The 23,994-nt window shown below is 51.6% G+C and overlaps 1 protein-coding gene across 2 annotated transcripts in view; it reads left to right on the forward strand.

The window, feature by feature from the left end:
- STK11 (serine/threonine kinase 11) overlaps positions 1–23,994 on the forward strand; it is a 34,571-nt gene that overhangs the window by 9,179 nt on the left and 1,398 nt on the right. For both annotated transcript variants that reach the window (XM_065658891.1, XM_065658890.1), the window contains exons 2-9: positions 950–1,033; positions 3,700–3,789; positions 3,881–4,013; positions 4,503–4,639; positions 4,859–4,986; positions 10,770–10,827; positions 17,157–17,350; positions 23,139–23,375. In XM_065658891.1, the coding sequence (XP_065514963.1) occupies positions 950–1,033; positions 3,700–3,789; positions 3,881–4,013; positions 4,503–4,639; positions 4,859–4,986; positions 10,770–10,827; positions 17,157–17,350; positions 23,139–23,350 (1,036 nt within the window). In that variant the 3' untranslated portion in view covers positions 23,351–23,375. The remainder of the gene's footprint in view (positions 1–949; positions 1,034–3,699; positions 3,790–3,880; positions 4,014–4,502; positions 4,640–4,858; positions 4,987–10,769; positions 10,828–17,156; positions 17,351–23,138; positions 23,376–23,994) is intronic.

Genomic DNA, 23,994 nt, shown 5'->3' on the forward strand with positions numbered 1-23,994 from the left:
GCCTCGGTGCTGCCTCACACCGACATCTGTGGGGGCTGTTCCTGGTCACGATGCTGATTAAAAACATTCCCTGGAGTCTGGAGCCTGGAAGCCCGAGCAAATCTATTCCTGCTCTTGTAACTGCAGATGACACTTGCGTATGAAGAAGCACGAAGCGCAAACATGAAAGGTTTGTCTTGGCAGTGACTGTCCTAGATACTGTGGTAAACACAAGTGCAGTGCATCGTCACGGGTGTAACTGGAGACACTGGTGCTGAGCTGAGCTCCCAGCACCGCTGTGTGAAAACCCATAACTGGGGGGAAGCTGCTAAAGCCACCTCCTTGACACATAGAGCAAATCAGGGTGGGCTTTGGCTTGCCTGGGCAGGTGACAGGGCAGCCTGACCGGCTCCAGCTTTCCTTTAGTCAGCACTGGCTTTAACTGGGAATGGTGAGGAGCTTGCCCGGGGCCATAGGGAATGGTGTGAGCGGAGCTGTGCCGGTGATGGTTTGGCTCACTGCCCCGACACCTTGTGAGCCCAGCGCCAGGGCTCTGGTGGGGTGGTGCTGAATGGCACCGGAGCCCTGGCACAGGGCGGTCTTACCACCCATCTCCTGTGCAGCACACGGGTAGGTCACTCCTTGAGAACAGTTCTGTTGTCATTAAGCAATGGACTAACACTCCTGCCCTGAGCAGGCTGGCAGCGTGGTGCTGCTGAAAGGGCACTTGTGTCTGTACCACTGCTCAGTGACCAGGTTTCCTCATGATCTAACCTTGGACCAGTGAATTCAAGAACACACAGGACCTTCTGTCAGTGTGCTTGGGTGACTCCAGTTGGGCCTAATACAGTTTGAAGTGTCTTCAAAATCCACGTGACTTAAAAAACATTGATTTAATCTGTAGTAAGGAAATGGGGTTTTTTAACATGGGTTTTTTTAACACAAGTTTTTTCCTTTCTTCTTCCTGCAGGGAAATTCAGCTCCTGCGACGATTGCGGCACAAAAATGTGATCCAGTTGGTCGATGTGTTGTACAATGAAGAGAAGCAGAAGATATATCCTTTTTCTCACCCAACCGTAAGGTTTGAATTCCCACTGTTCTCTGCTGTAGTGCTGAATCATGGTCGTTCTGCTTTGGTTGAGCCCCCTTTGAGAGTTTCTTAAGCATAAACTCGCTTGCACAGCTTTAAACATGCTGCGTGTCTGGAATGCTTTCCACACAAGTACCTTCTCTTGAGTTTCCCAGCTTCCCAGTTAAGGACTGAAATGTGCCCAGGTCCCAGCTGCAGGGCTGGGGACCCTCAAACACTCTGGTTTATTATGTGACCTTCAGCAGCTCAGAGGTGAAAGAAGAGCTGTAGATCTGTCATTTCCAGCCTCTGGTCATAGCTGTGGGATGTCTCGGTGCCTCTTTTCCCCTGAAGATGGACATTTTATTGTCTATGCTATGTGAAATCAATGCCTGTAATGCTTTTTCCTTTAAGTCCTTGGCAATGGTTTAGGTATTTTTTGTCTCTTTCCATCACAAGAAGAACCAGCCCTGCCCCTGGCTGGCACCCGGCTCCTGCAGCTCTCCCTGGGCAGGTCTTTGGCGCCGCTGCCATTGCCTAAGCAGGTTGTGTGTTCTGCTGCTTATCCTTCCAATGGATTCCCAAGCCTCCTCTGGTTTGTTGTCCCTTGTGACGGTGCTTTAAGTGACCTAAAGCATGTAATGGTGGTGAGAGTTGAAAGCACATCCTCTGCAAGACCTACAGCCTGGCTTTTTGAGACCAAACTGCTCTGGCCTGGGGTCCAAGCTGTGGCCTGTGATCTCAGTGCGTCTGTCCTACTTCACTGTATTATCCCAGTGCCCTGTTCCCCAGGTACATGGAGGCACTGACTGGTGTTACTGCACACCTTAGCTTGCAAGTCAGTGCTGGGTTGTTAATCTCTGCCATGCTCGGAGTTCACTTGGACTTAACCAGTTGAGGAGTTTATTTTGCTGATCTGTTGGAGCTCGGGTTCTAAATCTTTGCTTATCTTTTTGACCGTGTTTTCTAAATACTTCAGAAAATGGGCAATTTAATTGTGTGCTTTAATTGGACCAAACACTCTGCCACCAAATCACGAGTATTAAAAAAGCATGACAACTTTTGCCTGTTTTGTAGCCTTAGCAGACCAAATGGACTGCAATTCAATTACTGTCTATCGCAAGACACCGTTTATTTAATAAGCTGGGCTGTTAAAGGCGAAGCACGGGGGGAAAAAGAGCCCGAGAGAGACCTCGTGTGTTGGTAACAGGCGATGACAACCCAAAACGTTCCTTCAGAAATGTGACCTCTCAAAGCCAGGGGGATGTTCCCTGCTTTACTCTATGAACAGTAGTGTTTGAAGAGCCACAAACTGCTTTTCAGTACTGTCCTCTTGCAAGGACAGGTTCATGTCACTATTTTTACCTGCTTCTACACTCCTAGAAAGTCTCTTTCTCTGGGTGCTTATTTTTGGCAGGTACCTGGAGAAAGCTGGTGTTTCCCTGGGAGCAGGGTTCATCCATGATTGTGCTCTTGCTTCACCCTTCCCCAGGCTCTCTGGCAGTGCCAGTGCCCCCTCAGTGTGCTGAGGATGCAAACGCTTGTGCAGCCACACAGTGAACAGGTTTAGGGATGGATCCACCTGAACAGTAACTCACTCTCAGGCTGCCTGCTCCACGGGTCAGTCCCTTACTCACTGCACTGGCCTTGCAAGGAAGCAGTGCTCAGTGAAAGCAGTGTTTTGAGCTCCTGGATGGAACGTGCTGCAAAAGGGGCAGCACAGTCTTTAGCACAGATCACACTGACAGCCCGGATCTCTTTAGCCTCTCCTGCCTCAAGAGGTACGATGGTATCCTGGGACATAAGCAACTTGTTTTAGGCTTAGGTTAAGGCAGCATCTGCCGGGAACTGTGAGTGACCAAGCAGTGCTGTGGGGTACGGCTGCCTGGCAGCCCTGCTTCATGCTGCTTTGTAACTGGAAGGTGCACTCCCTTGGCAAAGCCACCAGATGTCTCAGGGTCTGTTCTTAGAAGCCCCTCTCAGCACAGTGTCTGCCTTGCAAAGCCCAGGGAGAGGAAGAAGAGGCAATTAATGCTTCAGGCAGCTGTGTAGTTCATTCCATTAAAGCTTAAGGAAATGAACACTGGAATATGCTGTGAGGGAACGTGAAAATTGCCACCAGCTCTGCTGTAGCTGCATTTAATCCACACAATTTCAAACCAGCTTCGTACCTCCTGCTGCTGAAATACCACGGTGGGGCTGGGGTGAGCAGCACTTAAATAGTGCATCAAGGTGTATTGTGTGGGGACAGGACATAAAGAATAAGAGAAGCTTTGGGGAAGGTGCTGGAACCTTGCTGTCATTTCAGGTGCAGAATAGCCACGGTACTGAAGGATACGCTACAGCCCAGGGTGCTTCTTCCAGGGGTTCCTCACTCTGTTTGCAGCCCCTTCAGAGTATTACCCTGTTTGTGCCATGCTTGTGAGATCCCCAACCTCACTTGTGTGGGGTTCACCTCCTGTTTCAGTGGTCTCAGAGTTACAGGTGGCCATAAGCAGAAGGTTCTTCCCGCGGGTTCTTTCCCTTGGCCTGTCTCACTGAAGGTCCCAGCTTTGCCTCCTGTGTGCATGTCACGGGGGCTGCCCATGCCGCAGTGCTCTGCCTGCCCTGAGAAGTGTTTGACCTTGAACTTTCCTTAGCGCTGCCTTTACGTATATGGTGATGGAGTACTGTGTGTGTGGGATGCAGGAAATGCTGGACAGTGTCCCGGAAAAGAGGTTTCCAGTTTTTCAGGCTCACGGGTAAGTACAAGTCAGTTCCTTTGTTTTATGCGTGATCAGTTCACAGTCTGTGGAAGTCTGTGAACTTTTCCTCCTCTAACTCTTTCTGCAGGTACTTTTGTCAGCTTATAGACGGCTTAGAATACTTGCACAGCCAAGGGATTGTCCACAAGGATATCAAACCGGGGAACCTCCTGCTAACAACCAATGGGACACTAAAAATATCCGATTTAGGCGTAGCAGAGGTAAGTGAGAACTGCAGCAAAGTCAAGACTGTGGGAAGCGTGACAATCTGCATGGAGGTGACCTTTGTGGTGCCAAGTGATTTATTGTGCAGTTGGGCTTCTGTTAAACTTGTGGAGTGCTCTCGAGTGACTCTGAATATTTATTGCCATTGGCAAACCACTTTTGTTGATAACAGCGCAAAACTTCCATCCGGGAAGCATACGGAGGAGGACATCAATCTCAGAAAAGCCCACAAGCGTGGTGAGATGGTGATGAGCTACATAACCTCATCCTTCTTGTTATTTAAAGGCTGTTTTAGCTGGGTAGGAGAGGTGTGAGGATTGTCGCTGTTGGCATGTAGTTGCTGCAGTGGCATGTTCTCATGATAGACTCAGCACAGCGTCCCATGTAAGCAACAGTTCAGTATCAGAGGTTTCCGCTTTTGTTTCTCTCACGGTTACAGTTTGTTTGCCTTGGAAGTTTAAGCTAATGGGTCTCTTCTGCCACAGGCATTGCATCCGTTCGCAGAGGATGACACGTGCAGAACGAGCCAAGGGTCGCCAGCATTCCAGCCACCAGAAATTGCCAATGGCCTTGACACCTTTTCAGGCTTTAAAGTAGACATCTGGTCCGCAGGGGTCACACTGTAAGTGCCTGTGCAGCACCCAGCAATTGCAGTAACATGGCAAAGCCCCACATAGTTCAGTCTTGCGCTGTCTCCTGCCGTTGCTGCTCTTCTGTATGGTGGGGGAGAGCAGGGATGGGGGGTGCATGGTGGTCCCTGCTTTGGATGGGGTTATGTTGCCCAAAGTAGAAGTCCCTGCTCTGTGTGCTTTTTCTCATGCAGCTTCTTTTGCCTTTACAGATACAACATCACAACGGGTCTGTACCCCTTTGAAGGGGATAATATCTATAAGTTATTTGAGAACATCGGGAAAGGTGACTACACAATTCCAGAGGATTGTGGTCCTCCACTCTCAGACTTATTGAGAGGTGAGTCTCCCAGCTGGCTCTGCAAGGGGGAAACTTAGAAATGCAGCCAATGCTCAGCTTGCATAGTGCTGGGGAGAGCTTCATTCCAAGTATCCTGTGAAGATACAGGATCCTGTTAGAGAGGGAGGTTGTGCTTGGGAACCTTAGAAGCCTTTGAAATGTCTTTAACACAAGCATTTTCCTGAGGTACACTAAGCCCTGCAGGAGTTGCAGTTGCTACCCCTTGTACAGTTGGTTCTTGCATCATGATTCTTGTGCTCTGCGAAGCTGTTGCATCTAAAGACAAAACCCACAAGAGGTTACATTTAAAATGGCATCATAGCATTGATGTAGGTTTTGCAAGGGAGAACTCGATGAAATCCCTTTTCCAAGCTTTCTGTACTGTGAAATACTGAGTGCTCAGGTTCTGCTGTCCCTCCTCAGCCTTGCTCTGAATTTACTTGCTTCAGTCCCAGCTGTCATCTTCTTCCCCCTAAACTTAGAGTTACAGTTAGGAACAGAAAGCAGCACTTTCTGGGTCAAAGGAGAAAGTTGTGGCTTTTGTTTGGGTTTTCTTTTGCTCCAGTCACTTACTGCAGTAGTTTGGGGTTTAGTGTTGAGCAGTGTCTGCTTTGGGAAGGTGAATGTCAGGGCAGCAGCTACACTGTCCATAGCAGCTGCTCAGCAGCGCCTGTTTGGCAGCAGGTAGGATGTGACTGAGCGCACAGGAGATCCCAACCAGCATTCCTGCTGTCCCGTCGGCACAGGACAGCCCTGTGTGGTTGCACTCCCCAGCCCTCAGCACAGGCACAGGTTTTGAGCTGTTTGTGAGGGATCAGACCTCGGATACGGGCTGACGCTGCCTTGGTTCCGGTTGATTTTCCTGGTGCTTGTGCAGTGGGGTTGGGGGGGTTGGTGTGAGTGAAGGCCTGTGAGCAACCCACAGCAGCTTCCTTTCCTGTCAGCCCTGTCCGCAGGTCTGCAACTGGTTGTGTGCTAGCCTCTGCGTGCTCATGGGGCCGTGGCCTTTGAGGGTTCCAAGAAGCTGTAACCAGCCCTAAGAGCTTTCAGAAGGCATCGCACAGGCAGAGCTTCCAGTTGTGCTCAGCACAGCTGGTACCATGGCCGTTCTGCTGAGCCTCCTGTGGCCACTGCTGACAGCCCAGTGCTCCCAACTGCTGTGTGCTCCATGTCGTACCCGTGCACCCCAGGGAGCGATGTCCTCATCCGTGTGAACACTGACTCAAAACATGGCCTTTGTTATTAGCTTGGGAATTGCCCAAATGGAGGAAGTCCAGTGGTCTGTCTGGACAGGCTTCTGAAGCGCCCAGCAGAAACCATTGAGGTTTGTGATAAGCCTCTCTTCTGCACTTAGTGCTGTCCCCCAGGGAAATGAAGCGTGGCAGTTGTTTCTCTTTCTTGTGCTGAGGATATTGATAGCTTAAAATCTTATGCTTCATTAGCAGAATAACTCCTTTTCAGTTCTCTTTTCATCCGCTGTAGAAGACTTGGAGTCAGAATTTCCTTCTTTTCCTTCTGCCTCGTTGTAAATGGAGGACCCTCGTGCCTGATGCCCTTTGTCCAGCTCTTACGCCTGTCTGAGTTGCTCCCTTCATCCTGGCTGCTCTTTGTCATCATTCCCTCTGTGTTCAGACACCACAGAGATGCAAGCTGAGTGTGTTTGGTAGGCAGAGGAGATGTCTGTGTCTCTGTCACCTGGACCCTTTCGCCCAGGGGGATGGGAAGCTGTCAGGATTCCCATTCCTGTCCTCTCTCCATCCCACCTGAGAACATGCTTCCACCCCTCCTCTTGTCTTTGGCATCTGTTACACAGTAAAAGCTGGCAAAACCTGGTGTTCTCTGGTCTGCTTTGCTACTCTTGACATTTCCTAGTGGTTGGAGTGCACAGTGAACCCGTGGAGGATGGATTACGTGGAGTTGCCCATTCCCTCTGCTCTGCAATCGAGCACCCCACAGCCCAGCAGGTACCAGTGCTCCTGAGGCAGGGGAGGGCTGAGCCTTGTGGTGCTGATACTACGTAACTATGGTGATAAAACCCAAAGGCTTTATTTAGTTTGCTCTTTTCCTCCACAACATCTGCATTTCCTGGTAGGTGCCTTCTGCTTCTGCAGCAGGTTGAAGCTGAATCAAGAGCCTGCAGATCAAATCTTGTCAATGGCTGTCGGCTGCTTTCTGTGAGCAGCACAGACCCACACAGCTCAGCTCTGTCTCATTAGAGACTTGGTTTTGCCTTTGCATTGCTTTTAAAAGACTCTTGAAGCACTCTGCAGTGCTGCAAGCGCTTGCTCTGGGGGGATTGTGAGGAAGGATTCAGGATGCTGCAAAGTGCTTATTTCCTCTCTGGCTACAAGTGCTGTGTTGACCACAGTACCATGAAACAAACACTAGAATACACCTTTTAAGGTTGTACTGTTCTGTGAACTACTTTTATAGTGGCTTTTTGCTTTTTCTGCCCCTTGAGCTTGTTTTTATTTCTTTGTTCCTCTTTCCAGAAGAAGCAGTCTTTAGAGGACTTTTAAGCTTCTGGGGTATTTGACTTATAAAGAGACTTGCAGGCCAGTGTATGTCAACAGATTAGTTGAGATGCTGCTCCTCTTTCTGTCTCCCTAATCAGGGATGAAGCTTTATTTATGCTCTTCCCTGACAGAGGAGCAAAGGGCCAGTGCTGCTCTGCCTTGTGAACAATGTGTCAGTGGAAGCATTTATAAATAGCCTTAAGGTTCTTCTGTCAGCATTAGCACATGACTTATCAACTCGTGTGCAGTTTGCTTCTGGACAAGCAAAGTGACAGAGTTCGGCTCTTCTTCCTCCTCTTTTAATACACTCTTACTGAACAAGGAAGCTCTGAGACTGCAGTCACTGTGTTCACACCTGATTTTCAGACTCTGCTACAGCCCTTGGCACCTGGGACAGGTTGGTTGGTTTCTCACTCATGTGTGACTGCAGTGACCTGTCACTACAGGGTGTTCTGGGCACAGTGGGTGCTTTAATTCCGCAGGAGCAGGGAGTCCCCAGAGCACAGGGCAGGCACCCTGGTGTCTGTAACCCATCCCACAGTGACTCTTCCATGTGTTTGATCAAGAGCTCCAGGTTTGCCTGCAGAGGGAGTTTCTGGTCAGAACTTGGCTGTGCTTGCGGAAGATGGAGAGGGAAAAAGCCCTGTTTTCTGCCACAGATTGGATTTACAGTGCTTTTCTCTTGGTTGGTTTGAATGTTGATCTGAGCTGGAGACTTGGAAGTGAAATCCAGGCTGGGTTCATGAACTGCTGCTCTCTGATTTCCACTTCCCAAGCCATGTACCTGCTGTCTGCTAACACTGGCTATTCTGCCACGTGCTGTAGTGCTGCCTTGTCCCAAAGGATTGAGGTGTGTGGACTGGAGCCTGTTAAGGAGTCAGGACAGGCTCGTGGCTCCAGCTTCTGGATTGCATTGGCAGGATTTAAAAGGGTTTTTGAGGCTGCTGGTGTGTGATGGGCTCAGAGCCCCATGTATGGGCACAGCAAATCCTTCCAGGTTGTGAGTTAGGCATCCCCTGAAGAGTCACCCCATTCCAGAGAGTCTCAGCTCTGCTCACAGATGAACTGCATGGAAATCCTTCCCCTAAATGGGAGAAGAGAGTGTGTGGTTCCTGTGGGCAGACACTCTGAGATGACTGGTGAATAGTACATGATGTTTTGTCTTGAGGAAGTCTCTTTGCAGTACAGGACTCCAGCCACAGCGCTGCCACGAGTGAGTCAGAGCTGAATTCATGAATGTACATTATCAATGATTGGACTTGCCATTTTCTTTCAAACATTGCCCAAAATACGGTCCCTTTTCATTAAATACATACTCCTTTTCATCAGTTATCTTCCTGCTTGAGAACACACAACTCTCTGCACCAGAGCTGTCTGTAACTGGTGCTGCTGGGCCTCTTCATCATAACAGGCTGGATTCCTAAAGCACCTTGAGATGTGATCTTTAAGTCAGTAAATGGGGGGGGGGTCTCCTGACTTACCTGTTTCTGATGCCATGAATGATGTAACTGAGCCAGTTCTTACTTTAGTGTCCCCTGAACTTCACATAAGGTCTCTTTGCAGTCCTATTTCTTAAAAAAGCCAACAGATTTGGGCAGCTCAGCCGTGAAACTGCCTAATGATCTTAGGAATAGGTTATTAATAGGTTATTTAATTAGGTGGGGAATTTTTTTTTCCTCTGAACCACCTTCCCATCTCATTTTTCAATTATTATTTCTTGTGAGGTGAGGAGAAATTCCACCAGAACGTGAGAAAACTCCTTTACTGCAAGGGGAGCTGAGCAGGTTGCATTGAGGGGTTGTAGTTTCCATCCTCAGAGTCATTCCAAACCCCACTGGACACAGCCTTGGGCAAACTGAGCCTGCTTCAAGCAGGAGGGTTTGCACTAGGTGATCTCCAGGGTCCCTGCCAGCCTCCAAGAAGGCTGTAGGGTCTGCTGGGGGAGATGCTGGAGCACAGGGCACTCCTGCCACATATGGCTGTGGTCTGTAGCTGCAGCCTGGGCTGGCAGTTGTTTGTTCATAGGCTTTAGCCTGCTCAGGAGAGAAGATACCAGAGAGAAGGAGCTGCTCAGGAGGCTGCCCGCCCTTGAGCAGGGAGCTGTCGCTGTAGCTCCACTCTTGCTCAGCCGTGTAACTCTGACAGAGGTACATGATGGCTCTTGTGGTCTCAGTAGGGCAAGTCTAAGTTTCCAGTGTGCTCTAAAGACTCGAGTGCCTTGAGTTCCTGAGGCCAGATGCCTGTGATGCACTTGACCTTCTCTAGCTCCTGTTTGACAGCTGTGCTTCATAGCCTTTCTTCTGGTTGCTGGAGATGGAGTCCTCCTGTTCTCTCGCCTCTGTCCCAATGTCTTCATGCTGCCTGCTTCACCACTTCACAGCAGCACTGGTGCTGCAAGAGCAACAAGGAGGGTATCATCCAGTGAAAGCAAAACTCGTAATGTGCAGCAGTGAGGCTTTGTTAATGTTGGTTTAGAGGAAAGGGTGTCTTGGACCCTTCACTGGGGAATGGCTCGGGTGCTGCTGGATGGATGTGTTAGGTGCCACTGGCTGGTTTCTGAACAATATGGCAAAATTTGCTACTTCCTTCTGTTGAGTTGTGGAGCTTTCTAAAGGTAGTGGAGCATCCTGTGTGGGTCTGTTGTGAAGGAATCCACCTCCCCCTCTCCTAAAGAGCTACGTTTCCTCTCTATCCTCTTCTTACCCCCTCCCCAGTTATCTTAGCAGGCAATGCCAGGAGTCAGCCTCTTGGCTGGGGCAAAAGGAGGGACAGTAGATTATTCTCTGTACTTCCACAATAGAATTTCACTAGCCTGGAGTTTCTGGGATGCTGAGCAAATGGATGTATGCTGTGCCTCAGGCTTTGACCCTTCCATGGAGAGAGTTCAATAGCATTTTCTGTGAAATGCAAACTCTTGATGTTCTTTGCCTGAAGACATGCTTGGACGTATGATCCAGGGCTGTGCAAGCTGCTGTCCCTGCAGGGTGAAGGAGGGAAAGGTCATATCCACTTTGCAGGTGGGGAAACTGAGGAACAGCCTCGAGCAGGTAGTCAGCAATGGAGTGGGGATGCTGTGCTGAGCTTCCTGTGACCCAAGCAGCAGGTTCTTCCTGGACGTAAAGGCTCCCTAAGCTGCCAGGAGGGCTGGACACCCCAATGGCTGTTGGGGAGGGAGGTGGGAGGGAAGGGCAGAGCTTTATGCTTCCTGTCTTCAACTTGGCTGAGAGCATCTGTGATCACACCTGGACTTTTTTTCCTTCTTTTCAGGGATGCTTGAATACGACCCAGCCAAGAGATTTTCAATACAGCAGATAAGGCAGCACAAGTGAGTGTTCAGCTTCTTCCTATTAGTCATTCTCTTTCTGCTTCTTATGCTAATGTACCTGTGCTATTGCTCTCAACTCATTTTTCCTTTTGACAGCAGACACATGGAAGTCACTAGATATCCTTCCTCCAGCTCTGCTGGAGCTCTGGCAACCTTCACTTGGCTTTTTTCCCTCCTATTAGAGCATCCGGTGCAAGCATTTGAATTGCTAACCAGTAAATAATGAATATGTTGGAAATCTGCTTCCAGTGTGACTGGTTCTTGGTAATTAAGGGCTCTGGATAGTGCTAATGGAGCAGAAGAACAGGGGTTCCTTAAAGCTGGGTTATTGAACTAGGACTGTTTAGTAATGTGTGTTAGTTCTGGTTTTCTGGGCAGTCTGGTGACAGAAATAGCCCTCGGTATTTGCTCCATATGGAATCAGGATGTGCAGAAGCATTCCAGGACAATAGGAATATTTTTTTTTTTTTTCTCTTTAATGTCATCCTCCTCCCTCCCCCTTTCTCCTTGGCATTGTCTGGGGGGAGAAAGGGCCCTGTTATCTCCGAGGCTTTTTTTTTTTTTTTCCTTGAGGATCTGTTTGAACGTGCTGCCTCGGAGCAGAGATTTCCTGGGCGGATAAAAGTACAAGAACAAAAAGCATCAGAAGGATGCTTCACTGCGGAGGCTGCAGTAGCTTATCTGCTCTCTGAATAGGAAGTGCTTCTGAGGACAGGCAGAGCTGCTCGGACCACAGCTGCTCAGCAGGGGCCCTGCCTGCCAGCTTCCCAGGAAGCTTTTGGGAACCTTGGAAAAACAAGGCTGTGGGAGGCGATGGCCTCCAACGTGCTTCCTGCAGGCAGGAAGAGCCCCGTTTTCTTGGTGTGTTTGTGGAAAACCACCAGCCGTGGTCACCATGTGGTGTCAGGCACTGGTCCCTTGGAGAGGTCATGGCATGGGAGCCATCTGCATGAGCCTCAGAACAAAACCTGCCAAGTTTGAACCGCGCTGGTGTTCCACAGGGGAGCGACTGCTCCCTTCCCCTGGTGAGGATTCGAGGCAGGAGGCAGGTCTTGTGTAGCCTGGGCAGTCAGTTAAGCCAGGCCAACTGTTACCAGTAGCCAGGAGCTGTGCACTCGTTCCTCTGAGTCTGGGAGGCGATGGGAGCACACATTTGCTTTTCAAGCCTCCTCTGCCATGTACATGAGACACTGCTTGGGGCTGGCCTCTGAAATGCTGTGCAGCACTAAAAGCACCTATAGAGCTGTTCTTGAAAACAAAAGCTCCTGCTGTTCCTGACCATCCTCCCCTCCACCACTGAGGACTGGAGTGCTTCAAGCCAGACAGCAAAGCACTGTTGTACTTCCCAATGAAGTAGTTCTCCTGTTCATGACAGCTGGTGCAGGGTGGTGACCAGCTTGCACACAGTCCGTCCGATGCTTTGTCAATAAGCACTGGGAAGAAGCACAGCAGGAATTCAGTCCAGCAGTGCATTACTGGGTGGTTTAGAAGCACTTTCTTTCCTGTAGATGCTGTGGGTGAACTGCCCCTCAGCCTGGAGCAGCATAGCTGGTTCTCGTGTATCTGCTGGGTATTTGAGCCACTTACCCAGCCCTGTGGGCTTCATTTATACCTCTCCCACGTGGCAGTGAGTTTTTGTGTCAGCTCTGCCCAGCTGGAAGCAAAGAGGCTTCTCTAGAGACCCTGCCTGCCTTTAGAAAGCCAGAGAAACTAGAGCAAGCTTCTGGCATGGGGGCAGGCGCAGATCCCAGTGATTCCTGTGCCCAGTCGGCCCTCTCCCTGGGCAGAGCTGCTGTGAGGAGGCTTTTCATCTCATAGCCCTGAGAGAGGCCAGGAAAGGCTCTACCTGCAAACACAGGAGTGTTTCCAAGGCTTAGCCCCTTATTAGTTTGCTGTGAGCTTAACCAGTGCTTCTTAACAGGCTTTTCTCCCCTGTTAGTAATTGCCTCCTTCCTCCTGCTGTGGCATCCTAATAATGACATCAAACCCAGCAGAGCTTGGATGTGCCTGTCCATCTCCTTTCTGTGGAGGAGCATTGTGCTAAAGGAATCCAGTGTTTGGTTCTCCTGGTTTTCTTTAAATAGAGGGAAGCTTAGCCCTTCTGCTTAACCTGACCCTGGTGTATTTTTGAAGCACACGAAGCAGTGGGGAGGACAGCAGGAGCCATTCGGGATCCTCAGTGGGGTTTTGGAAAAGCATTTCAGTAAGAAAAGGGTTCCTTTCTAGAATCCTTAGATTTCGTGTGTGTGTGGGAGCAATAGTCATTAATGATTTTAGGTTTCTCTACACTCCTCCCACAAAAGCATGTGTTAAGGCGCAGGAACTAGGCTATAGAAACATCAAGCGCCTTCCCTGGGCTGCCCTGCTGGGATGGATACTGCCTCAAACCAGAATTACCCAGTGCCTTCCCGTGCTGCTGCAAGTCTTTTATGTCTTTGAACTGCTGTGGCTGGTGCCTTGCTCTGATGGACAATGGAGGTTCTCAAAGTGCCCTGAAAACCAGCTGTGTCCTGGGCAGTGGAGCCAAGCGCTGCCAGGCCAGGCTTGTGTCAGCACGATGGGAAGGGGCCGTGTTCCCCTGTCCTGTGGGAAGGGTGATCCCAAGGGAAGTGTCACAAAGTAGGTGTCTGGCTGCTCGGGATCCATCCAGAGCTGGATAAACACCTCCCATGAGGTGCTGTTTCTTGCTGTCATTGGGGGATCAAGAATAAAGATCTTCGTCAGGGGAACACTGAGAAGTGTTGAGTCCTGCTCCAAGAAGCAGCAGAGGGGGGGAGCCGGGCATGTGTCTATGGCCCAGTGATGGGAATTCTGCCATTCCTCCCTTTATTCTTGTCATCTGCTCCCAACACTTTTCCCCCCTGCAGCCACAGCCTTGCCTGAAGAATGCTGTAAGCAGAATCTACTTAAGGTTTTACCTGCCAGCTGCTTTCTCCTCTCCTCCCTTCTGTAGCTGAACTCTTGCATCACGCTCATGGTTCTGCGCTTGGTTTCAATTCAGGACAAAGCCACATTCTCCTCTTTGCTTCCAGAGGCTTTTCAGACCTCCTCATGAGATGTGTGCAGTGCAGCCTCCGAGCTGTGAGCTGAAATGGATTCCAACTCTCAGCCTGAGAGTTTATCAACTGCCAGAAGTTGACCCCTGACTAACAATGCAAGAGCCATGAAGCCTGCTCTTCCCAGAAGGATTGGGATAGGATGCTGTTGCATGGAAAACTGAGCTCTTCACTTCCCCTCTGTGAATATTGTATACTCTGGGGAGGAAACATGGGCCAGTGAAGAGAAGCTGCCCAGAGCCAGGGAGTTACCAGCCTGCTCTCTATAGACCATTCACCATCTCCTCTACCCTGTGCTTTTGCTGAAGGGTTTAATGCTCATACACTGCATTTTGTAGCTAATTCACTGACCCTGCTGCAGCACTTAAAGTGATGGAGTGGATGCAGAATTCTACCTCTGTCCCTCGTTTCCAAGGCAACCATCCTGCCTTCCTTCTCCACGAGTGTCACACTTAATTTGTTCAGTCGTAGACACAATTGCCAGAGTTGATAGCAAGAAAGCGAAGGTACTTCCACCTCCCACTTTTCATTAGCGGAGGTGCAGATTAACCTGCCAGGCTCCTGTCTTCTCCTGAGGCCCTGGAGCTGCTGTACCACCTTCCCCAGTGCTTTTACAGAGTCACAGACTGGGTTGAGTTGGAAGGGACCTTAAAGCTCACCCAGTTCCACCTCCCTGCTATGGGCAGGGACATCTTCCACTAGAGCAGGTTGCTCCAAGCGCCGTCCAAGGGCCGTCCAAGCTGGCCTTAAGCACTGCCAGGGATGGGGATTTGTTCATAACCCATCCCTGCTGGCAGGGTGGTGGCCTGCAGCTTGGCATCTGGTTTCAGAGCAAATTGTCCCTGTGCAAAACAAGCCAACTGAAGTATTTGTGACCTAGAATGGGAAGTGAATTAGCTGGGAGTGTTTGGAAGCTGCAGCTGTGCTTACTGCTGCTTATTTTAACCTTGCTTGTACCAGGACTTGAAAAGAGCAGAGTTTGTGTCGTTGGCTCGGAAAACATCTATGAAACTGGGAACAAATGGTGGAATATCTGTGGGCAGCACTAATCCAGCCCATGGGTTAGGGTCAGTGATGAAGGGTAAGGATGGACTTGACCTCATCTGCATCACTGAGTGATGGGAGAGTGGCCACTTTCTGGCTTCGTCAGTGGGCAGCAGCTTCCTGAGCCAGATGATGGTGTTTGATGGAGCCAGTGGTCCTCAGCTGAAGAGCAAATCTGCACTAATAACATTTAGCACCAGTGCAGAAAGCAGAATGTCTGTCCCTGCTGGAAAACTGCTTGCCGGGAAATACTCTGCTGCTCCGTACAGAATTGCTTGAGGCTCCTTCCAAGAGGGCTTTGATTTTTCTTAGAACTTCAATGAATTTCTCTTCTCAGTCTATAGCCTCATTACCATACATGCATATGCAAGTGTTTGAAATCACCTCCCAGAGGATGGAATCATTATGACTCGAGCACAGCGACTCAGGTTTCTGCTGTTAATAAAAACCTATTTTTACTCTCCTGGTAAGTAGGACAGAAGGAAAGCAAGAGGCAGAGCTGAAATACAGCAAAATAACAACACCGGTTGCTGGAGAGACTTCCAGGCTTTCTCCTTTGGAAATGCTCCTTGTAATGGCAGTCATTCTGATCTCATTTGTCAGGATGCTCCATCGTCCTTAGAACCGTGCTGTTCAGTTTGGATCCCTGCAGCTCCGGTGGCTGTGTTGGCTCCGCTGCCCTGCACTGGGTGATCCTGCCATTTGCTTCCTTGATGAAAGCAGCCTCCCAAGGCAGGGAAATGAAATGATGGCCTTAGGAGTGCTGTGTGCCACCAAGGAAGCCAGACAGGGCCCTTGCTAAAACTGCTGTCCAAAATCTGGTCCTCCTGGGCCAGGAGCAGGGCTGGCCTTTTCCCTTTGCTCTGGTAATTTCTCTTCATGAACCAGAGGTGGAACCTGACCAATTGGATCTGGATGGAACATGATTCCTTGCATGGTGTTGACATGTGATTAACCAAAACACGTTTCCTTCTGAACCTTCAGGCTATAGGGGCTGCCTTGCTCTTTCCTCCTGCAAGTGCCAGGATGCTGCTGTCTTCCTCACTTTAAAACTCAATTGCTACAGAGAAAACAGTTGAAAGATGCTAATTGTGAAGCAGGTCTCTGGATGAGGGTTCACTCCTCTGAATGCAGGCTGATTTGTCCCAGTAGCTACATTTTCACCTCCTAACTCTTTGCTTTGGCTGGATAGTGTTGTTAGAATGCCACTGTTTTTTCAGGCAGTGTAAGACTAGAATGACATTAGGTTTACAGTTCTCTTGTGTAGAAGGGGCATCCAACCCGTCCTTCCTAAAACGAGTTTGGAACTGAAGTGATAAAACCTGGCTGGCTCAGGGAAGGGAGTGGGATGTGCTGGGGGGTGTGGGCTGGAAGGGCAGGTTAGGAGTACCCAGGTCTGAAGGAACTTCTGTTCCCACCTGCATTCAGAAGACAGGATCCCATGGAGTATTCCAGCAGTGCTTCCAGGAAGCTTGGTGCCCACGTGCAGCACTGGCAGATGTCCCAGAGACAGCCCAGTGCTGGACCCCTGCTAGGAAGGATGATGACAATGCGAAAGGGCACCCAGCTGGCTTCTGAGGTGCTGATGTGATGCCTGTTAGTCTCTTGATCTGGTTAAGAGCAGCTTTCAGAGCTGATACCTTTGCTGGGCAGATGGTAGCACTCTGGGTTTAACGGTAATAGGAGTCCTTTGAGACAGAAGTGGGATAAAGAGATAAAGTAGAAGCGTTTCTGCTGTGGCCTTGTCAGAAACTGCCTGTTAAAGGAGGTCGGGAGTAAATACCACTCTCCTTAGACTGACATTCTGCAGACTTTGTTGCCTTGTGCTGGATTAACCTCAACTTTAAGAGAGAAGTTCCTTCTGCTTGCTTTAACACTAGATCTTGGAGCTCTAGCAGCTCTGCTGTGTTTTGACTCATCGAGGGTTTGGGCTTGAGTTGGTGATGGCGAAAATGTGCCTGTGCTCTGTTTCCAGGCCCTGAGCTGCAGTTTGTAGATGCAGGTGTCCCTGTGGTGCTGTCAGCAGGACGCTCACCTTTCTCGACACTCTTCTCCCTTTCATTCTACATTAAAAACCCTGCAGTGCCAGAAAACCATCTAGGAAGCTTTCCATGATGAACCTTTGAATGTTGGGCTGGAATGGGCCCTTCTGGTGGGGTGAGGGGTTTCTCTGTGCCTCCTGGGCAGTGAAGCCATGCTGCTGACACCCTGCTCTTGGCCTCTTTGCAGTTGGTTTCGTAAGAAACACGCTCAGGCAGAGGCTCTGGTGCCCATTCCTCCCAGCCCAGAAACAAAGGACCGGTGGAGAAGTATGACGGCGGTGCCTTATCTGGAAGATCTGCATGGCTACAATGAGGAAGAAGATGATGACTTGTATGACATTGAAGATGATATCATCTACACTCAGGACTTCACAGTACCAGGTAGGAGAGAATGGTGCTGGGATGGGTAGGGCAGAAGAGGTTTGTTTTCCATCCATTTCAAGCTTTTCAGGAAAGGCCTCGAGGTCCAACTAATCCTCTCAGCAGCAGAGGAGACTATTGATTACTATGGGGTGAGTCACACCTAGTGAGTAGCTGTGATGCTCTCCGGATGCCTCCATCCTTTATTTGATCAACCAGGATGCCCCTTCCTGTGCATTACCCATATGCCCATTTCCTTCCTTCATCCAGTAATAGCTGCTCCTCCTGGACAATGTTGTTTAGCACATTTAATTCTTCTGCTAGACTGAGTTATTTTGGAGCAGAGCCCTAAAATGACTCAGTGTTCAGAGGAGATGGCACATCTGGAGAAAGAAAGCTGCTTGTAGCCTTACACTGAGCTCTTTTTTCTGCTCCAGCCTTGGTAACTATCTACTTACAGATTTGCTTCTTCCTTTGTTAGGGGTTTCCTGTTGTTTTAAGGTTGGCCAACCAGTAAGTACAAGGGGGTGTGTGGTTTCAGCCATGCAGCTCTAACAAAGAGGTGGTAGTCAAATAGCCGTTCTTCAGCCTCGCTGTTCCTGTAAGCCATGTGGCTGGTGAGGGCTGAAGGGCATGGCTGTGGTAAGACTAACGACAAAAGCTGCTCGGGTTTAGTGATCACAGCAGTGCTGTGTGATCAGGGCAGGTTCTTTGTCTCGCTGCCTCCATCAACAGGACATGAGTTGTAGATTAACTGCTCCTGGTTCAGTTGTTTTGGAGGGCAGGTGTCAAGTGCCATTTGTAGGGGAGCTCATGGACTCACCACCCTGTGTTCGAGGTTCCTGTGCCCGACTTTCCCTTGTGATGAGGAGAGCTCTGGCTTCTGTAGTTCAAGACTGATGTTCAGCCCCCAACAGGGTCCAAGCAGATCTGTCGGTGGGTCCAAGGGGGAGCTGCCAAGATGGTGGTGTCTCAGCAAAGTGGAATCAATCCATTTCCAAGTGCTGATTCACTGGTGACAGCTGGGGAATTTATAACCCTTTCTAATAGCAGGAATGTCCCCGTGCCAGCTGGGTGACCCACAGAGCTCTGTCCTTTGCTCTTTTCTTACATCCCATGGACTTCTGTGCTGGAATCTGATCAGGGCCAGGCCTTTCCTCATAGCTCAGTGGAGGCTTCTGAAGGGAGGAATCCTCTTAAAAAGGCTCAGGGAGCATGTACTTGATTGATGGGGCCCTTCTAAGTGCAGAAACAGGAGAGACGAGAACTTGCCAGATGCGTTCCCTGTTGTCAGGGTTTGCTGTTTCCCTCTGCAAGAGCTCTCACTGGGAACACCGTGTGCATAAGTGCCCAAGATACGATCCTGCCAAAGTGCTGGGGCTGGGAGCCCCATCACAGGCAGTGGGACCTGGGCGCAGTGATGAGGCTTGAAAATCCATAACCAGCATCTCGTACATCCCTCTCTGATGCTGCATTTTCCTTCCAAACTGGCTTCAAGAGGCAGAAGGTACTGTTGGTCTGTGTGTAAGCTCCCTCGGAGGGCCAGATGATAACCTCTGTGAGAGTGGATCTGTTGCTCTTAGTGCTTGACTGTCTCAGGCAACCCAAGGGCAGAGTCTGTTACTGCTTTCTGGGTGTCAGTCTAGACAACAAGCTTGTGCATCTCTCTAACAGGGCTCTGTTGCTTCCCAGCTGCAGAGGAGGAGGAGGAGGAAGCAGAGGCAGGGCTTAGTGGACAGAGCAGAGCACTGAGCAGCCCTGGAGAGCTGTTTGGAGAGGAAGCCGTGCTCCCACCAGCCGTGAGTGCAGAAGAAGAGAATGAAGCTTAGCCTAGGCCCCAGAGCCACTGCCCTCTTGGGCTTCCCTTGGCCCGAGCTAATGGCTGTGGCTGGAGAGTGCAGGATCATCTCCTTGCTTCCCCCAGGAGCCTCCCTATCTCCAGGACAGTTGCATTGTTTCCAAAGCGGATAACTTGGTTCTGCAGGGGAATCATTCCTTAGCTCTGGGGTTTGTATTTTTAAGCAGAGGGTCTCAACACACTGTAATGAGATGGTTTGTGATGGTTTGTGACCCCTTGCAGAGTGAGTTACTGGTGAAATCCAGCCTGTTCCTGCAGACCTGCCCCACAAATGGGGTTGGACAGAAGATATATTCCTCCCTGTTCTTACTTCTAGTTGAAATGTTCTGTCTCCTTTTAGCTTCCCCAGTGGGGATGAGCCTGCTTTGCTGCCTGCTTTGTGGGATGTAAAAAGCAGAAGCTTGGGCAGACTCCCCACAGCAGTGGTGTGTCCAGCAGCCCAGGATGGAGCTGCCTGTCCCAGCTGCTGCTGAGGGTCTGGAGCTCTTGGTGCTGTGGGTGGGTGCTGCACATGCTGGTGCTCCCCCAGCAGCCCTGTCTGCCAGTGAGCTGGATGTACCCACACAGGCAGGTGACTCTGATAGTGGGAGATCATCTCCAGAGCAGCACTACCAGCTATTGCATACTCTTAGTGCAAACAGCAGTATTTAAACCCAAATAAGAACTGTCATTTCAGAAATGACAGGCAAATTACTGGGAGATGTTTTAAGTTCTTGTGTGTAATTTGTGCTGTTTCAGAGGGATTAAAGACCTAAAGATTAATTGTGGCCCCATAAACCAGCACTTCCCACCTTAGTTAGCCAGGGTGGGTGGGCTGTACAGGACTTTGGTTTAACTGGTGCCTTTTGATGGGTTTAACCTTTGGGTTGTTTGAAGAGTTGTTGCTAATGGCTTAGGTAGATAGTGAAGGGGCTACTGCATGGCCTCCTCCCAGCCCTTAGGTGTTACAGACTGAGCTGGGTGGATCCATGAAGGGTGGATTCCTTGAGAGCCATCGGACACAGCAGTCCAGATGTGAGCCACAGCTCAGAGCTCCCCAGGGAACCACCCGGAGCAGGACGAGGGTTTCTCTCTGCTGGATGTTCTCATGCTGCTCCTGTGCAGCCGTCACTGCTGGGCCTGGCTTAGGGAGGTTGTGCTTGTGACAGAGGTTCCCAGGTCTGTAGAGATCCCTTGAAATAAGGCTGTTGACCAAAGGGTAAGAGGAAGGAGGGAGATGGGGAAGGAAGGTGCAGTTTGCAGGTTCAGTCTTTGTGGTGGGCAGAAATCCCTCACCAGAAGCAGAACCCTCCTGAGAAGTTCCTGGAGCAGGGTGAGGAGGGAGCCGTGGGTGCAGCACAGTGGAGGATAAATGTTCATCTCTTTACTCGGGTCTTCCTGCAGGATCCCTTTGAACTCGCTCAGCTCCAGGCCCCTGTTACATCTCAGAGACCCCCTATGACAATAAAAGTGTCAAAGCCCTGTAACTGCCTGTGGATTCAGTTGTGGTTCTGCCGGGCAGCGAGAGCAGGAGTAAAGTGACTCATAGGTGGGTGTTGGGGAGGGAGGAGAAGGAACCTCATTAAATCCTGCAGAGGAAGAAGGGGCTGGGGACTACACTTGTATGTTAAAGGGTTATTTAAAGACTCCTGCAGAGTGAGCTGGTTCAGGGGTGTTCAACACCTCATCCCGGGGGAGCGCTGTGGCCCCATGTCCTCTCCAGAAGGCTCTGCTCTGGGAGATGCAGTAGATGGGCATAAGCATCTTGTGCCCCTTTCACATTTAGAAGGCTGTGCTCTGCTTTTTCCTCCCTGCCATTAACCCCTTCCTGCTTCCAGCGCAGGTCTCCTGCGGAGGCTCCATCCTTTGCTTCCTCAGCTTCGGTTTGAGGCTGTCGAGCAAAGCCAGGGCTGGAGGCTTTAGGTAAAGCTGGTGCTTGGGGAGGTGCCTTTGGAGCTGCAAGTCACGAACATGTGTTTGTGCCTGACAAACACAGCGGCTCCAAAAGCTCTTCCTGAGTTTATAGCAAAGCCTTTTTTGTGCCTGAATGAGCTGGATGGAGCCATTAAGAAATGTGAGAGGTGGTGAGGATGAACACGCACGTTCCCGGTGCTTCTCTCAGCCTCCTTTTATCCCTGTATTTTTAGCAGGCGGTAATGGCAAGGTAGGATGTCGCTGTTCCAGCAGCCAGCGCTGGGTCACCGGCTTCCTCGTGGGCAGGCAGTTGCCAAGACTTCAGCCCGTGTTGAGTTCTTATTTTCATTAATTTGAACGTCAGCAACTGTCACTGGTGAGGAGGTAAAATTAGCTCGTGCCCTCCCTCCGTGCCGTGTCCATAATAGACTCGGGGAGCTGTGCTGAGGCAGAGCGGGAGGAGGGAAGAGCCGCACAAAAGGCAGAGGAACTGTTTGGATGTGTTATTTCTCTCCCTCCCCAGCCAGAAATGGGAATTGACTTGGCCCGAGTTCAGCTGAGGGAGGGAAGGACGAGCCTCCAGCTCTGCTCCAGTGGGGTTATCTGAGGCACTGCAGATGGGCGCTGGGATGTGGGGACAAGGGGAAGGACCCTGAGCTCGGGATGGGGGTACGGCCTGACCCGTGCTCTGGGTCCCCAGGGGAACACTGTGACCAGCTCTGCTGGAGCAACTCATAGAGCCTGGGCCTGCCCCACAGTGGGAGCGGGAGCAGGTCAGTGACAGGTCCAGATGTGTCCAGCCGGTGTCGGCTTCGTGCTCCTGAGCCTCCCGCCTTGCCGGGCCTTTCCAGAAAGCGCTGGAGGTGAGGACATGGCCGAGGTACCTCCCTGCTCGGTGGGGAGCTGTGCGAGTTGCTGCATCCCTGTTTGTGGGGAGGTGCCCGGCTGGACACCCCCCGGGACACTGCGGGTGCCCCTGGCTCCAGCAGTGACACACTTGGGCACACGTGGAGCATGAGGTGAGCAGCAGAAGTGCCTGGGTCAGGCTCGGTGGGGCTCTCAGAGGAGCCTGTACCAGCCCTTGGCTCCAGCCTCTGCGCCGGTGAATGAGGCTTTGCCAAAGCTGGGCGCCTCCAGGCACTGGGGCCAGGCTCCTGTTGCCTCCACTGCTTCGGGCCTTCGAGAGGAAGGTGAGTGCTGAAGGTGACTGAGCAAGGTGACCTCCATGGCCCCTTGTCTCCCTCCTCGCCCGCCGAGGATGTGCCCTGCGTATCTGTGAGCGCGGTGCAGGGATGGAGGACGGGATCCTGCAGCGGTGCCAGGGCGGGATGCGGAGAGGCAGGGGAGGGTGCAGGGGTCTGGTGGACCCCCCGAGGAGGAGGGTGTCTCCCACCACCCATCCCCACATGTGTCCCCCTCCTCGCCGAGCAGTGGGGTGATCACTGGCGCAAGTGCGGACGGATGACGCTGCTCGGCCTTGGCAGAGAAGGGATTGAGCATCCTTTAAAGAAAATTATACATAATCGTCTTACAGCCTTCGCTTCCACTCACCCCTCTGAGTCATAACTGAAGGGCCCTGGAGCGTGACGTTCCTGCTGGAAGGAAATTGCCTCGGTTGGATCTTGGGGGGGGGAGATGGGAACCAGCCCCTGCCTGCTGGGGATGCACCAGTGGGAGCAGGGGGCCAGGGCTGTGCTGGGGGTGGGGGGTGAGTGCATGGACCCGGCCCCATTGCAGGAGCTGCCTCTGGAAATGGCTCTTTGCGTGCTGAGTCACTGAGCTGGTCCGGAGGGGAGCGGGCCTCATTTGAGGTTGTTCTCCCATCGGGGGGTCCTCCATCGTGCCCCCAGCCCCTCAGGTTTCCTTCTCCCTCCAGAGCGCTGGGGGAGCAGGGCTGCAGCCTCTGCACCCTCCTCACACCTCCCTCCTGTGCTGCCCTCACAGGCGCTGGAGCCGGGCTCTGATGTCCCCCCCCCCCCGGAGCAGCGTTGTTCCGGGCGATGGGAAGGGGCGATGCTCCGGGCCCTCCCACTGCCTCACCTCCCTCTTCCCTTGCAGGGCAGGTGCCTGAGGAGGAGGCAGCGGCGCAGAACGGGCAGAGCCGTGGCCGGGGGCTGCCCAAGCCCGTGTGCATGAACGGGACGGAGCCAGGGCAGCTCAGCACCAAAGCCAAGAGCGAGCGCCGGGCCAGCGCCTCCTCCAACCCCTCGCGCAAGGCCTGCTCCGCCAGCAGCAAGATCCGCAAGCTCTCCACGTGCAAGCAGCAGTGAGGCCGGGGCCCCTCGCTCCACACAGGTAATGGAGGGGGGGGGGTCACACATCTGAGCCAGGGGGAGCAGGAGGGGTGTTCTGCAGCCCCTGGAGTGGAGAGGGGGAGCTCTGGGTGCTGAGCATCCCTCTGCAGGTAGAATCATGGAATGGTTTGGGTGGGAAAGGACCTTAAGATCATCCAGTTCCAAGCCCTGCCATGGGTAGGGATGCTTCAGACTAGACCATGTCACCCAAGGCTCTGTCCAACCTGGCCTTGAACACTGCCAGGGATGGAGCATTCACCCCTTCTCTGGGCACCCTGTGCCAGCGGCTCAGCACCCTCACAGTAATGAACGTCTCTTCCTTACATCCAACCTTTACTCACGTCCCTGGCACACAGAGCCAGGAGCCTCTGCATTGAGAAAGGGGGTGCAGAGCCCAGTGGGGACCCCCCTGTGCTCCCCATTCTGCTGCTGCCTGGCTCTGCTCTACCCTCTCCCTGTAAGCTGCTGCCTCATCCTTCCCCCCTTGCTGGGCTGCAGTGTCAGGACAGCCCCTTTCCCTGCCCCGGAGCCCTCCTGGACCAGGAGGTGTCCGTGTCACCGGTGGCCATACACGAGCCCCTTCCCCTCCTGGGGAAGCTGAGCATCATCCCTGCTCCCCC

Source organism: Lathamus discolor, chromosome 21 (assembly GCF_037157495.1).
Source record: "Lathamus discolor isolate bLatDis1 chromosome 21, bLatDis1.hap1, whole genome shotgun sequence".
In the NCBI taxonomy this organism is placed as follows: Eukaryota; Metazoa; Chordata; class Aves; order Psittaciformes; family Psittacidae; genus Lathamus; species Lathamus discolor.